At 40.2% G+C, this 16,070-nt stretch overlaps 1 protein-coding gene across 6 annotated transcripts in view; it reads left to right on the plus strand.

Moving 5' to 3' along the window:
- Positions 1–3,866: 3,866 nt before the first annotated feature.
- Positions 3,867–16,070, plus strand: part of LOC107687175 (tensin-3-like) — a 57,044-nt gene continuing 44,840 nt past the window's right edge. For 2 of the 6 annotated variants that reach the window (XM_016484398.1, XM_016484402.1), the window contains exons 1-12: positions 3,963–4,117; positions 7,444–7,622; positions 7,731–7,781; positions 8,369–8,491; positions 8,614–8,678; positions 9,522–9,605; positions 11,455–11,564; positions 12,188–12,248; positions 12,362–12,437; positions 12,608–12,737; positions 13,998–14,075; positions 14,193–14,294. In XM_016484398.1, coding sequence (XP_016339884.1) covers positions 7,473–7,622; positions 7,731–7,781; positions 8,369–8,491; positions 8,614–8,678; positions 9,522–9,605; positions 11,455–11,564; positions 12,188–12,248; positions 12,362–12,437; positions 12,608–12,737; positions 13,998–14,075; positions 14,193–14,294 — 1,030 coding nt within the window. In that variant the 5' untranslated portion in view covers positions 3,963–4,117; positions 7,444–7,472. Of the gene's footprint in view, positions 3,932–3,962; positions 4,129–7,443; positions 7,623–7,730; positions 7,782–8,368; positions 8,492–8,613; positions 8,679–9,521; positions 9,606–11,454; positions 11,565–12,187; positions 12,249–12,361; positions 12,438–12,607; positions 12,738–13,997; positions 14,076–14,192; positions 14,295–16,070 lie in introns of those variants that run through there. The other 4 variants (XM_016484399.1, XM_016484400.1, XM_016484401.1 and 1 more) reach the window with 4 other exon arrangements.

Below are 16,070 nucleotides of genomic sequence, written 5' to 3' on the forward strand. Positions count from 1 at the left end.
AGCTGCACGAGCCTATGGCACCAAAACCTACCAGAATGGACGGGGCATCTGGCTATATAAGCAGGCGTTCGCCACAGGATTCTCAGATTTCTTCTCCTTCAGCGACAACTACTACGTCTCTACACTGATCCGAAGCCTGCTCGCCGTTGACACACCTTCTCAGCTGGAATCGGGACCTCTCAGCATGGCTGACCTGCTTCTCAACCGCTTCAGCGACACAGCAGTTCTGGTCCTTTTCCCCTGCCGCCATCCGGCAATACTAAAAGAGCTTGGCGTTGTTGCAAATGCTGCGCCGTTACTGCGGTTCGTGCGGGTCTCCCCTGCACGCCGATGACGGCCACACGGAGTGCGTTTCCTGCTTGGGGAAATCCCATGCGGAAGCTGCACTCACGGGAACTGATTGTTCTCACTGCGAGAACTTCAGTCTCGCCTCTCTCTGCTCGCGGATCGCTTTCTTTTCAGAGAACGGCTCCACCCCTCGCGCCCTTCGTTTTCTTCCTCCCAGGGACCTGTGAGGAAAAAACAGCGGGGCAGAGGACTCGAGCGACCAGCTGCGAGCGAGCTCACATCGGCCCTGATCCCACGTGCCTCACCCTCGCCCCATAGAGAGAGTTCTCCCGTCCTTTTCTCCCAGTCTGATCAGCCGCCAAGCCCCTCGTCAGCGTTCCTCACCGTTCTTCCCGGAGGTCCATGACGAGCCCACCAGATCGTGGCGCGCTCCCTACTCCGCCCGCCTTCGTACTTCTACTTCATCCGCCCTCACTTCCATCAACGGCGCTGAAGAGAAGGGGTACGATAAGCTGCCTCCCCTGGATGAGTCGGTGGCCGCACACCTCTGCCCGCCCATGGCTATCGGTTGGAGAGCAAAGGCCGCTCACCCGTCCAAGCCATGTAGGACCACTTCAGCTCTCGCTGGACACGCCTACACTTCAGCTGGACAGGCGGCTTCGGCGCTTCATTCAATGGCAGTCCTCCAGGTCTTTCAAGCCAAGATCCTCGCTTCCTCTGACTAGTCTGGCCTGGACCCCGCGACCCTCAGGGAGCTGAGAAGCGCAACCGACCTGGCTCTGCGCGCCACCAAAGCCACCGCTCACCTTGTGGTGCTCGAGCGCCATTTATGGCTGATGTTAACAGAGATCAAGGACGCGGATAAAATCCCCTTCCTCGATGCTCCAATCTCTCGGTCGAAGGATTCGCCGAGCGCTTCACGGAGGCACAGAAATTGTCCAAAGCTATGCGACATTTCCTACCTAAGCGCTCCAGCTCCGCTGCTGCCTCTGCTCGCCCTTAGTATGCGCCGACTCAGCAACCCGCAAAGCCAGCACCTGCCGCCCCCGCCGTACAGCCCGCTAAGGCGCAGCAGACGTGGGGATGCTCTCGCTCGGCCAAACGCTACCCTCTTCCTAAGCGCCAGGGACCCGACCCAAGATTGCGTTGGACCCGGCGCCTCAGGCGTCCTCCTGATTGGCGAGACAGGAAGAGGATGGGGCCAGATCTCGCTACGGCCGGACCGCCCCCCAAGCAGCCTCTCTTAGACAGAGACCCTGTTCAACTCCGGGTACAGAGGGAAATGTGTTTTGTGCAAACAATGGGTCCGTTTATGCGCCCAAGCAATCAGCCGCTGTTATAGCGGGAAAAATAAAACACAAACATTTTCAAAAAGAGAGCAAATATTCACTCCAATTCGCTCGAAGACCCCCGCACTTCAGCAGCGTGGTCCCCACCTTAGTGCAAAGCAAGGACGCTCACGTCCTGCGCTCAGAGATGATGAATCTGCTGGCAAAAGGAGCTGTAGAAAAGGTTCCTCCAACTCAGAGCGAGTCAGGCTTCTACAGCCGTTACTTCCTCGTCCCCAAAAAAGATGGTGGCCTCCGGCCCATCCTCGAACTCAGACGCCTGAATCACGCCCTCATGAAAAGGTCGTTCAGGATGACTACACTGAAACAGATCCATGCGCAAATTCGCTCAGGAGACTGTTTTTTTTCTCTGGACCTGAAGGATGCATACTTTCACATCCAGATAACCCCCCGTCACAGACGATTCTTGAGATTCGTGTTCGAGGGTATGGCTTATCAATACACGGTCCTTCCCTTCGGGCTGTCCCTGGCCCCCCGCACTTTTATGAAGTGCATGGACGCAGCTCTCTCCCCTCTGAGACAGATGGGAATCCGCATTCTCAACTACCTCGACGACTGGCTCGTTCTGGCCCAGTCGGAGGCAGAATTAAGTTACTTCCTCGTCCCCAAAAAAGATGGTGGCCTCCGGCCCATCCTCGAACTCAGACGCCTGAATCACGCCCTCATGAAAAGGTCGTTCAGGATGACTACACTGAAACAGATCCATGCGCAAATTCGCTCAGGAGACTGTTTTTTTTCTCTGGACCTGAAGGATGCATACTTTCACATCCAGATAACCCCCCGTCACAGACGATTCTTGAGATTCGTGTTCGAGGGTATGGCTTATCAATACACGGTCCTTCCCTTCGGGCTGTCCCTGGCCCCCCGCACTTTTATGAAGTGCATGGACGCAGCTCTCTCCCCTCTGAGACAGATGGGAATCCGCATTCTCAACTACCTCGACGACTGGCTCGTTCTGGCCCAGTCGGAGGCAGAGCTAATATCACACAGGATCCTCCTCCTCAGCCATCTGGAGTGCCTGGGACTCAGGGTCAATTTTGCCAAGAGCGCGTTGTCCCCCAGCCAGCGAATATCGTTCCTGGGAACAATTTTCGACTTAGCCCAAATGAGAGCTGTAGTCACACCGGAACGGGCTCTGGCCTTACGGAGGCTGGCGACCTCCTTCGAGATTGGTACCACACGCCCTCTCAAAACGTTTCAGAGGATGCTGGGCCTCATGGCGGCAGCATCGCCAGCGCTACAGTTGGGTCTGCTTCGTATGCACCCCCTTCAGCGCTGGTGGAAACCACGAGTTCCATCCCATGCGTGGCATCACGGACGCCTACAGATCAGGGTGAGTCAGGCCTGGCCCCTTGGAAGAGCTCCCGCTGGATGGAACAGGGCGTGACCATGGGGATGGTTTGCAGAAGGACAGTTGTCACGACAGACGCCTCCAACTCAGGTTGGTGCTGTGCGAGGACATACTGACTTTCGGCCACTGATAACTTCCTCTTGAGTTATCCAAGAGAGTTATCCTCTTGGGCATGGTCCAGTGGTGTGTCCATTGCGGATATTTGTGAGGCGGCCGGCTGGGCCTTGCCGTCCACATTTGCAAGGTTTTATAACCTGCAGGCCAGGATCCCTTCCGCTTGAAGAGAAACACGCTGCGTAACAGATCTGGCAGAGAGCCCTTGGCCGTATCACGCTCAAGCTCTCTGGCATTAGTTCACCGGTTAGCTCTCGACCCCTGGGTGTCGAAGTTACAGGAGTACTCTGGAATGATTAACCAGGCCGGGTGTGACCTCAGGAAGCTCAACCCGTCTTAGCCTTGGGTTGTTGTTAACTTCTCTATGGGCATTGGTTGCTTATGGAAGTTATGATAGTTTTAGTCATTCCACTACATTAGCACGGCGTGATTGTACTGTGTTACCATAGCGTCTTAGCAGACACAGTACGAGTGTAGTATCGAAAGGGAACGTACTCTGTTACTAACGTAACCTCGGTTCCCTGAGATACGGAATGAGTACTGCGTTGATCGTTCCCGTATCTCAGGGAACCGAGGTTACGTTAGTAACCGAGTATGTTTCATTAATTATTTAGAAATCAATGGATTACTGATAATTGTGTGTATTTTATTGATACAATCCGTTCTTTATCAGGTCTGGCCTTTCTAATACGCAAAGAAAAAATTCCAGACATTGCTACATCATATGTCCATTGTGTGACTCAGGGCTTTTTCTTTTGTTATAGGGAGGTGTGTTCCCCTGGTACTGTTTCTTTATTCATGCTTACCACACAACAAGTGCTGACAACGGGTGAACACACGCACATACACCACAACGGCCAAAGTACATGTGAGCTCAGACAAAGCCTTGTGCTGAATTTCTTTTCTCTTTTCGTGTTCGCAGGCGTTCAGAAGACTATTGAGAGGAGATTTCAGCCGGACAGAAGAGTGAGTTCTTTCAGCTGTTTCTATATTGTTCGGTGAAGACAGCAGTCAGGTGAGCCATCGGTACGTAATTTGTGTTTTTGTGTCTTTTTTAAATGGATCTAGTTGGAGGTTGAAGGTTAAAGACAGGTTAAGGATTAAACATACAGTAGATAAGTGACGAGATGCACGTACACTGACACAAGGAGCACATGGTTTAGGTGTGCCAATGCTGAAAGTGAAGGTGGGTGAATCTGATCTGGTGTGAAATTAACCGCACCTGTATGTGAAGTATAAGGTTATATTTATTTTGCAATAAATGGACAATAAAGCTTTGCTTGAAGTGGAGAATTGGTAGGTTTGGAAGCAGGGATTTATACTGAGATGTAAATAGAAACGAGAAGCAAAGTCCTCTCTGTCTCTTTATGTGTTGTCAATAGGTGTGTCCACTTATTTCAGGTCAGCTCACAAAAGAATTGTTCTGATTGGTCTAATATTGAGTCTTACTTCAGTTCAATTGATCTGTTTTACCTTATCACATGGCAAGGGTCAGACAATGTCACTTAAGAGCCCCATAGGCTGTCATGTGTTTACGTATTAGAAGCTGTGTGGTCTTGCGCACTACATGTGTTTGTGGGTCAGAAAATAAGTAGGGAACTGAGGCAAAAATGGCAGAAAAAAGGAACTGTAATTTGATTGAACTTTGTAAAGCATTATTTTTGACTTTGGTTAGGCATACATGTATTGCAATTTGCAAAGTAGTAGGCTATTATTATGAACTGTTTTTATCTTCTCAGAGGAAATTAAATACTGAATAAAAAGAATAGAGGAAGCGTCCTTGGTTTGAAAGAGAATGTGTCAGAGCAAAAGCAGATTTATATCTTGTGACTCTGAGTCCTTGATGAAGGAACTGTTGCTGCTTAATCAGGCTGTGGTTTCAGTTTCCTTTATGCATGGATTTTTAGATACAGAAAATAATGTTTGGTTTCTTTGAGACCTTGTTTGTGTTCTTTCTGATTCCCTGAAGTCACTTTGTGAAGTATCTTCTTTTTTATTTATTTATTTGTTCTACTTTTCCAATGTCCGTCATACTCTCCCGGTTGAAAAGTTTGGGGTCAACATTTTTTAAGGAAAAAAAAAACTACTTTTTTCAAGAAGGGTGCATTAAATTACTTAAAAAGGGACAGATGTTCAGATAAAAAAAAGGACATTTATGTTGTTAGACATAATTTTATTTCTTTTAATAAAAGAATACTGAAAATATTTATCATTGTTTCCACAAAAATATTAAGTAGCACAACTGTTTTCAACACTGATAATAATAAGAAATGTTTCTTGAGTATCAAATCAGCATATTAGAATAATGTTTGAAGGATTATGTGACACTGAAGTGAAGAGTGAAGTAATGATGCTGGAAATTCAGCTTTTCCATCACAGAAATAAATTATATTTTAAAATATATTTAAATAGAAAACAGATATTTTAAATTGCAATAATATTTCTTAGTTTTACTTAAAGGGGTCATATGATGCGATTTCAATTTTTCCTTTCTCTTTGGGGTGTTACAAGCTCTTGGTGCATAAAGAAGATCTGTAAAGTTGCAAAGACTAAAGTCTCAAATCCAAAGAGGTATTCTTTATAAAAGTTAAGAGTCAACCACGCCTACCTAAAACGGCTCGTTCTAACACGCCCCCACATGTCTACGTCACAATGTGGGAAGATTTGCATAACGCCGCCCAAATGTTCACGCAAAGAAAGAAGGCGTAACTTTTATTCTCGCTGTAGTATTGTTGTTGCCGCTGCCGCCATGTCATGAAGATGCTGTGTGTTTCATGTGAAAGCGAAACTACTTTGTTTGGCCTTCCAAGAGAGGACGATATCGCTTCGTCATGCCTGGAGCTGATCCGTGCTGGTCGCTGAGGAAATACATCAACTTCACGCTGTGGATCGCCGGATCGGCTTTCACCGTGGACGAAGCGGAGTCCAGCCCGGGGTCGTCACATGTGGTTGCCGTAAGCCCGCCCGCCGCCACTCACTCAAGCCCGCCATGTGAGACGCTGTGAGTTTCGTTGTGAAAGCGAAACTACTTTGTTTGGCCTTCCAAAAGAGAACACGACTAGAAATCAGTGAACCTTAAACCGCATAAACATTTCATTACACCAAATACACAAAATAATGTTCTTTTTAGCAACATCATATGACCCCTTTAATATATTTTTGATGTGAATTCCACCTTTTTGAGCATAAGAAATTTTTTTCTCAAAACCTTTTTAATGATAGTTTATAGATTGTATTGTTTTAGCCTTTAAACTTCATCATACAACTATCATAAATATTAGCAGTAATATTTTAAAAACTATGAACTAATAATAACTAAGTTTGATATTTATTTTATGAACATGATTTACATATTTGTGTTCTTGTGGCATGCTTGAGATTGAATATGAGACTTGATGTGTGAAGAAAAATCAAGTTAACTATAATTTAGGTTTTTTAGCTCATCATTTCCAGTCAAGTTGTAATTTTGCCAAATTATGCAAAGAAAAATTGACCACTTAACAAAGGAGATGACCATTTTATTACAGACGTTATGAAAATATAATTTCCACCATCAGCATTTCCACTACAGAACACTACTACACACATGGCTTTCATAAAATGACTGAAGTGTCAGATTTCTTTTGTAATGTATTTATGTTCACTGCATGCATGTAGAGTGTTACTATAATAATTTACATGCATTAAAACTAGTGAGTGTGAAAAGTGTGTATTAAGAGTGTATTCAAGACTAATACATTTGATAAAAATGATGTGTTAGAGCAGTGTTTCCCAACCGGGGTGCCGTCTGTCGAGAGCAGGGGTGCCGTGTAAAAAATCCTTTTTTAATATTTTTAAATTGCTAAAATGTTCAAAAGAGCATCTATTATATAATATCAATTTCTGATGTTGCCAATAATTAGAGATGCACCGAAATTCCGGCTGCCGAAAATTAGTTCACCGCCCAAGATTCACTTTCACGTGGTGTGACGCTCTGCGTATTATCCTGCTCTATGTGTGTGCTCTCCGCTCAGTCGCTCCACTCGTATACCGTTCAGCCGCGACTAAAAAAAGGTTGGGAAACACTGTGTTAGAGAACCTACAGATCAGTTCATATATTAAAGTCTCATTTTAACTTAAAGATGTATATGCAAATCAAATGATGCAAACAGTTCTGCATGTCTAATTGTAAGTGTCCAAGTGTTAGACAAAGCCCTACTGTTACTGTATGTTGGCTGTAATTTCAACCAGTGCAGATCTTTCATGGATCCTTGCAGATTTGCTCCTCTCTACTTGCCAAAACAAATGCTTTCAAAGAGCCTGCACATTATTGAACTGAAGCCAGTCTCATCCTCTCTGCAGATCTCCTCCCATGAGGGAACACTATCGTGATGGCGGAGGGATCTGGATTTGACCTGGACTACATTACGGAGCGTATCATTGGCATCACCTTCCACCAGTCCTGCACAGAGCAGACGTACCAGCACAACCTGCACAGCATCACACAGATGCTGCAGTCCAAACATGCGGATCGATACATGGTGAGCAGACAAGAAAAACAAACAAATCATTGTGTGTGTTTGTTGACTGATAGTAGACTGTTGCTATTGGAGTCACATGGAACAAAACCTTTATTTTCCTGCATGCAGGTCATTAACTTATCCGAACACAGTGATGATCTCAGAAGGATGAATCACAGGGTAAAGTTAAACTGTGTGTCATGTGACTGTTAAAGATGTGTAATGGTATGCATACTTCCATTCAAAAGTTTGGGGTTGGTAAGATTTGTAATGTTTTTGAAATAAGTCTCTTATGTTCTCCAATTCTGCATTCATTTGATCCAAAAAAAAAAGATAAAAAAAATAGTAATATTGAGAAATATTATTATTCAAATAGCATTACAATATTGAATATTATAGTATTATTTTATTGTAAAATAATACTGTAATATATTTTAAAATGCAATTTATTCTGGTGATGGAAAAGCTGATAATTTTCTGCTCATGAAACATTTATTATGAATCTTGAAAACTGCTTAATATTAGTTTGTGGCAATCATGGTACATGTTGTCAGGATTCTTTGATGAATATAAGTTCAAAAGAACAGCATTTATTTGAAATAGAATTATTTGGTAAAATTATAAATGTCTTTACTGACACTTTTGAGACTGACACATTTAATGCAGCCTTTGCTGAATAAAATGATTAATTTCTTAAAAAGAAACTGACCACAAACTTTTGAATGGAAGTATGTGTTTAACTGTTACCTCACATTTCTGACTGTTAGGTGGTGGATTTGGGATGGCTGGAACGACAAGCTCCATCGCTCCATCTGCTGTGTTCAGTGTGTAAAAACATAGACAATTGGCTTAGGGCACACTCTGAAAACGTGCTGCTGCTACACTGCAAAGTGAGATTTAAAGATATTTGCTGTTCATTCTCAGGTTTAAAGTCCACTATCTGTCTCTGGGACTTTGAGCCCGTCCTGTAGGAATGTCACGGTTGGTTAACTTCTTCCTGTGTCTCTCATAGGGCAGCAAAGACAGAGTGGGTGTGGTAATATCCTCTTACATCCAGCTATCTAATGTTTCTACCAGGTACTACTCAACTATTCATATTCATTGTTAACAAGTCAAAAAGCTCTTTAAAAAGACGACTGCCATCTCAGACAAGCTGCTTAATGAGATTTTGGTTCTATTTTGGTTCTATTTACTCACTCTCATGCCATTCTAAACCTGTGTGAGTTTCTGTGTGATTACAATAAATGGCCACTGGCGCGTTCAAGCTTCGAAATAGACCATAAAAATAGTCCTTTTGATTATGCACTATATTTCAAGTTTTCAGAATTCATATGATAGCTATGTGTAAGGAACAGATTCAAATTTAAGTCACGAATTTCTGAAAATATAATCATAAGCAATGTCCAGTTTTTGAACAAATCATTTTTTGATTTGGATCTTTTCAGTCAATTGACTGAGCTAGTTCACAAATCCAGTCTGAATGATTTGTTCAGTGATCCGGTTGCAGAGATTCTCAAGTTAAAAACTCACTGGACCATATTATAAGACCATTTGTTTCTTGTAATTACTCATTTGGAGGAGAGAAAGTCATATGCATTTGGAACAACATGACAGAACATTGATTTTTGGATGAACTGTTCCTTTAAGACCTTTAAAGGGATTGTTCACTCAAAAATGAGCATTTTATCATCATTTGCCCACCCTCATATTGTTCCAAACCTGTAAGTTTCCACTGTAACATGATAATGTCTGATATTAATCTTAGCTTCATCTGGCATCATTTCAAAAATCTGTATTTAAATATATGAAAGCATTGTGAATTGATTGTGAACTGCATGTTGTGGTATGTACTGTATGTTAAATGATTGCATAATTGACCAAACAAAAAGATTTGTTTATACTTTCATTTGTGTCTTTCAGTGAGGAACATGCATTAGATCTCTACTCCATGAAGAAGTTCTGCAGTGATAAAATGGTTAATCTTATGACTCCATCTCAGAAAAGGCCAGGATCATTTGTTTATGCATTAACTTTCTTTTTCCTTGTGTTCCTGTTGCTTTTCACCTGGAAGCATACTGAGGTGTTGGTGCTGTTATGGCTGTCGGACTCACAGCAGTCTGTCATGAGTGAAGGTTACACACAGGGACACACATGAGAGGAAATCCCCCTACGCAATCTGGATGTCCTCATATTATTCACACTTCTATTTTCTGTGAAATATCTTCATTTTACACTTTTCTTTTTTACATCATACTGAAAGACACCGCCTGTCACCCCTCATACACGTGCAAACTGAGCAAGAGTTTTTATTTTTTCCCCTGATGTTTAGTGCACTATCATTTTCCATCCCTTATGTTCTCCTATCTCTATTGACTCTAAAAACACTTTTTGGAAGATGAGTTATTGTAAAGCTTCTAAAATGGCAACATAAATATTCTTCTCTGATCTGTTGCTGGAACAACACAAAGAAGCTGTTTTTGGCAGCGCTATAAAGAAGCTATTTATTCTCTTTGATAGTAAGGCGCACCCAGAATAGGACTAAATCAATGGAGAAATGTCAACAAATGTGATTTTTTATTTCAGCTTTCAGAATCAGTAACACTTACAGTGGTGTGAAAAAGTGTTGGCCCCCTTCCTGATTTCTTATTTTTTTGCATGTTTGTCACACTTTAATGTTTCAGATCATCAAACAAATTTAAATATTAGTAAAAGATAACACAAGTGAACACAACATGCAGTTTTTAAATTAAGGTTTTTATTATTAAGGGAAAACAAAATCCAAAACTACATGGCCCTGTGTGAAAAAGTGTTTGCCCCCTAAACCTAATAACTGGTGGGGGCCAACACTTTTTCACACCACTGTATCTTTGGAAGCTTGTTTCCACAACAGACCTTTTCCCCTCTCAGTTCTAAGTTTACAGTATATCTTGCAAATATAAATGTATATCTAGCAATTATTTTTCTCAGAACTGTAGCGCCTCAGTTCAAGCGGCACGTGAACCGATCATTTCTTCCTTTTTACTAGTTATAGCACAAAATAAACATGAATGAACATCAGAAGGTATCTTCTTTCAACTGCAGAAAGATGTCAATATACACAGTTTTTCAAGTTCAACTCCACCAACGTTAATCTATTCTCCTGTCTGGTTTGTTTGTCTGACAAAATGGCAGAATCGGCATTATGATTGGTCAGATTGCCATTGTCATTCAAACTCCTAAGAGGCAATTGCTTGTTAACTCGCAATTCTGAGAAGAACTGTAAGAAAAAAAAATCAGAATTATAAGATAAAAATTCAGACGTAACTTTTTCCCCCCCGTGGCGGAAACAAAATACAGAATTGCGAAATGTAAAATTGGGGGACATAAATTCAAAATTGCGAAATGTTAACTCACAGTTATGAGTTTATAAAGTTTATAAAACGTCAGAATTATAAGACGTAAACTCAGAATTCCAAGAAAATAGTAAGACTTTATATCGCAATTTTAACTTTTCCTCGTAATTCTGAGTTTATATTTCACAGTTCTAAGAATTTTGAGAAAACAAGACAGAATTTTGGGATAAAAAGTTGGAATTGCCTTTTTAATTCATTTATTTCTTTTTAATCATGTGGTGGAAACGGGCGCCCATACTTTTCACACCTTTGGCTAGTTTATTTGGAAATATTCATGCATTCTTTCTTCCCCCTAAATCCCTTTGTTTTAAAATGCTGATAATTGCCAGATAAAACCCGGTTGATTCATCTTTGTACTGTTTTATTATTGACATCATCTGAAGTTGAGCTGGTGTTCTGAGGCCTGATTTATTATTGTCTTGTGTCAATATGAGTGACAGAGGTGTTTGTGGATGTTTCAGGTATGTGCAGGTGTTTGGCAGACTCCTTACCCATCAGATCCGCATAAACTCTTCCCCGCTCTTCATCCATGGCATTAATATCCATCCCATTCCTGACTTCCACCCTACAGGTGATGAAAACACCCATATGTCGTTCATCCAGTCTTTTAACTTTTAAGTGAAATAGTGTTTTTAGTTTCCAAACAATTTTAAGAGTTTGTCATCCAATTTATTATCTTAATTATTTCTCTTGTACATTAATAGAGAACAGATCTTTCTCAGAATCTCTCAGTTCTCCAATTTGTCTCCTAAGAAAAATACTTAAGTAATCTTACTTAAATATTAGTTCACCCAAAAATGAAGGTTCTGTCATCTTACTCTCATTTCTTTTTTTTGTGTAACACAAATGAAGGTACTGTATTTTGGGGAATGTTGGTAACTGTTTTGGTGATCATTGACTTCCATTGTATGAAAAAGAGTTGTATATTATGTAACCTAGATTTATAAATTCTGTAAAAGTATTTCTGTATCAGATTCTTTCAAAACCATTTTATCTAAGCTATGACCTCCATGTTAAATTTAAAGTTCTTAATTTACAATATGCCATCTGTATTTAGTTTACTATTTTCCATCATTATTTTAACAAAGGAAGTCGAAAAGAAATATCTGAGACAAAGTTGATACTTGAGATCTCTATTATGTGAACTATAACAAAAAGGTAACACGATTTTCGTCTGGGTTTGTTTGTTTTCAGTGTGTCAGCTGTTTATCAGAGTGTATCAAGACACACAGACAGTTTACACATCAGGAGTGCAGTAAGACACCAGATATTATATGAATATAATATAAAAGTACTGAATATATATAATCATGTCTATTCAAGCATTTATAGTATGTGTATATTTAGTGCTTGTGTATAACTCTCAAGTCAGGTTGCCGTAGGTCAGACAGACAGAGTGTGTTTTGCTCTGGAACCCCCACAGATGCTTAAAGGTGATTTCATGGTGAGACATCTCTCTGTCTCCTATACACACACACACACACACACACACACACACACACACACACACACACACACACACACACACACACACACAGACAGACAGACAGACAGACAGCACTAATCTTTTGAAAACTGCACACTGTATCATCTTCATTTCTTCTTTCTCTGCAGATTGCGTGCTATCATAAAAATGATTCCATGAGGACTCGCGAGACAGTGTTTGGTGTGCAGTTCCACACCGGCACTCTGTGTGGAGACCAACTTTCTTTGCCGAAAGAAGACCTTGATCATGCAAACAAAGGTACACAAAGTGTCCCAAAGGTTTTTGAAGATAAGAATCTACGAAAGTATTTCCATTTGCAAAATAACAAACCAAATAATGTTTATTTTGTATCCAGAACAAACGCTTTTATCTTTTCAGATAAATCAATAGATATATTGTCCGAAATGTTGGCTTAAAGTATTTGAACTGTAAATCTGGTTGACGGATGTTATTGGAAAATGTTCACAGTTAATGTGATGAACTATGGCTGTGATTTATTCTGCTAGGACACAGAACCTGAGAAACTGACTTGGTTTTCTTTAAATATGGAGCAAGTGGACCAGGGTTATTATAGTAAATTGAAACTAAAACTTAAAACAAGAAAAAAAAAATTATTTACTTGGAGAAAATAAAAAACCTTTAACTGAAATAAAACAAAATATAAAATCTTAAACCTATATTATTTCAGCTAGTTGCTAAGGTGGCAGTTCTCATTTTCATTTAGTTTATGTACTAAAATTAAAACTAAAACTGAAAAAATAAAATAAAATGATATAAAAATGAATAATAAAACCAAAAAATGACAAAAACATAGCAATTCTGGAAAATTTGAACTAAAATTAAAATATTAATAAAAACTATTATAGTGTCTCCGTGATACTAAAATAACACTGAAATGGACTGAATACAATCAGACCTTCTGAACTGTGAATGGTCTGCAAGGTAATTCATTTAAGAGTTATAAGGAATTAGCTCCCCATGTTATATTGCATATCATTAAATAATGGGGAAAATACAAAGCATCTGTGAAATTAAATAATTTTGTTTGCTGGATTGATGGCAGATATATGTGAACAATTTTGTATCCATATTAATGTTTTTGTTTTGTAGAAATAATACCTTCATACTTCAGAAATTCATACTTTTTGGGGCCAACATACTTGTTTTTCCTAGTGTATGAGCGTGTGCGTGACTGAGCATGTGAGCAAGTGCCGAGTGTTTTTGGTAAATAATGACGCACGGTGACCCAAGCAGATCTAAGAAAGAGACAGACAACTTAACTCTTTACACAAACACTTCATTTTGCTCCTTACGCAATGGGAAGCCTTAATGGGAAGCCTTACTCAACTGTAATTTTGGATGGACAGAAGCGGTAACTGTCACATTGCTCTTACAAGTCACAGATAAATCAGCTGTCATTGAACTTGCGTGTGTTGATGTTCCCACATTGCTGTGCAGTGTAGTTTTTCCATGCCTTTCATCCCTTTCAGTCATCATTTGCTCTTGTCTCCATTCAAGACCCAAGATTCCCAGAGGACGGTGTGGTGGAGCTGCTCTTTTCAGAAATTGCCGACAGAGACCCATCCCTTGCTTCAGGTATCCTCACATTTCTCTGAAAAGAAAGGTGTTTTATGTGGATTATTCACTATGGCTGGTTCAGGTAGAAATGAATTTAGTTATGAATTAACACTGTCTGTGTTTCTCCATTTTAAGATTGTGGCCACTGTAGGAACAGTTCAGCAGTTGTCACTGAAATTGACCCTCTGGATTCACTACAGGCTCAATGGGACTTCACTGAAAGTCTTACAGCAGCAGGTAAGACTGGACTTCTCAAGCTCTTTATAATGTCTCCAATACTGGTCTTGAATAGAACTAGAATAGAAAAGGTTTTTTTTTTGGAAGAAATACATTTTTATTCAGCAAGGACACATTAAATCATTCAAAAGTGATAGTAAAGGCATTTATAATGTAACAGAATGTTTCTACTTCAAATAATCCTGCTCTTTTAAAACTTTCTATTCATTAAAAAAACCCTGAAAAAATGTATAATAGTTTCCTTTAACAGTGACACTAATAAGAAATGTTTCTTGAGCACCAAATCAGTATATTAGATAAAAGATTACATTTTAAAATATATAAAAATAAAAGACAGTTCTTTTTAATAATATATTGTTAATAATTATTATATTATATATTACAATATTATTATATAGTACTAATATATAATATAATAATAATTCCAATAATATAATAATATTTTTGTCAAATAAATACAGCCTTAAAAATAAAAGTCTTGTTTCAGGGTTTCCGCGGGGCCTTAAAAAGTCTTAAATTGTACAAGAAAGTCTTAATTATGATTTCAAGAGGTCTTAAATTTGGGGACGGAAATACCAGAATTGCGATATGGCTGAATGTGACGATTAAACTTAAAAAGGCTAACGTTATGATTTCATGAAATAAACACAAGTGCTGCACGTTCAAAGTCTGGTGCTGCGCTGCTTTGTGTACAGCGTTACCGGGGAAACAGTTATATTTCTACCAAACGCTCCACCTGCTGGCAGAGAATGAATGAGCATTTTCAATAAAACTGTTGTTTTGTTCAGAGTTCAGACCAATGCGAAAATCGACCCATGTTTTTACCCTGCAAACGCGCAGAGCTTTAAATGTGAACTGGTGGATCGATAAGAAGACAATGCATTATAAAAATCTAAACATAGGGGTGTGCTATATGTATGGTCTGCGATAATATTGTAATTGTTGTTTTAACAATGTGCGATTTGATATTATGAGTATATCGCGAAACGCAAACACAAAACACACCTACAGAGTGCACGCATACATTAGGTGAAGTCTAGTAGGTTAGACTAGTGCGCTTGCGCATTTAGAGTGCATTCTTTCACTGCATGAATCAGTCTATTAAAATGCATTAAGAATTATCACATAATTTAAGATATGGGGCAGAAAATGTATATATTTAAATCATTTGATATAGTTAATATCACACGATGAGTGCCTTTTTTTCTCCAAAAGTAAGCATGATTACAAATGTGATATTGATTTTATACAACAGTTCAATAAACAAGTAGTTAATATTAAGAGACTTACGTTTTAGACACCATATTTCCTGTTTTTGCTCCAACAGCGCTGTCTCTCTGAGCAACAGGATCGGCTTTCACCGTGGACAAAGCGGAGTCCAGCCCGGGGTTCGGGGTTGCTCCCGCTAGCCTGTGCTTCGTCTTTCTTAACTTCGTCTTTCCTAGTGTTGTGTTTAGATTTCAAAGCCATTATCACCCAGAACGTTTCAAAGTAGTAGACAGACTAATATACTGGTTTAGTAAGTAGTTTATTGGCCAAAAAAGAAACTTTATAATTAAAACTGTGGGAGCGCGGTCGAGACACAGCTACTACCCACACATGCCAACACGCAACGCTCGTATAAGTCATTATAATCCGTAATTATGTCCCCACTGGATGCAACAAATGCCTTGTTTACCTTGTTTATTAATGGTTTTGTCTCGTCGTCCGGCCGGGACACGGCATCACAGTATGGTAAGGGGCGTAACATTTCCGTCACACGCTTGAGGTATTCGG

The sequence above is a fragment of the Sinocyclocheilus anshuiensis genome, unplaced genomic scaffold (assembly GCF_001515605.1).
Source record: "Sinocyclocheilus anshuiensis isolate Anshui unplaced genomic scaffold, SAMN03320099.WGS_v1.1 scaffold1355, whole genome shotgun sequence".
NCBI classification, from domain to species: Eukaryota; Metazoa; Chordata; class Actinopteri; order Cypriniformes; family Cyprinidae; genus Sinocyclocheilus; species Sinocyclocheilus anshuiensis.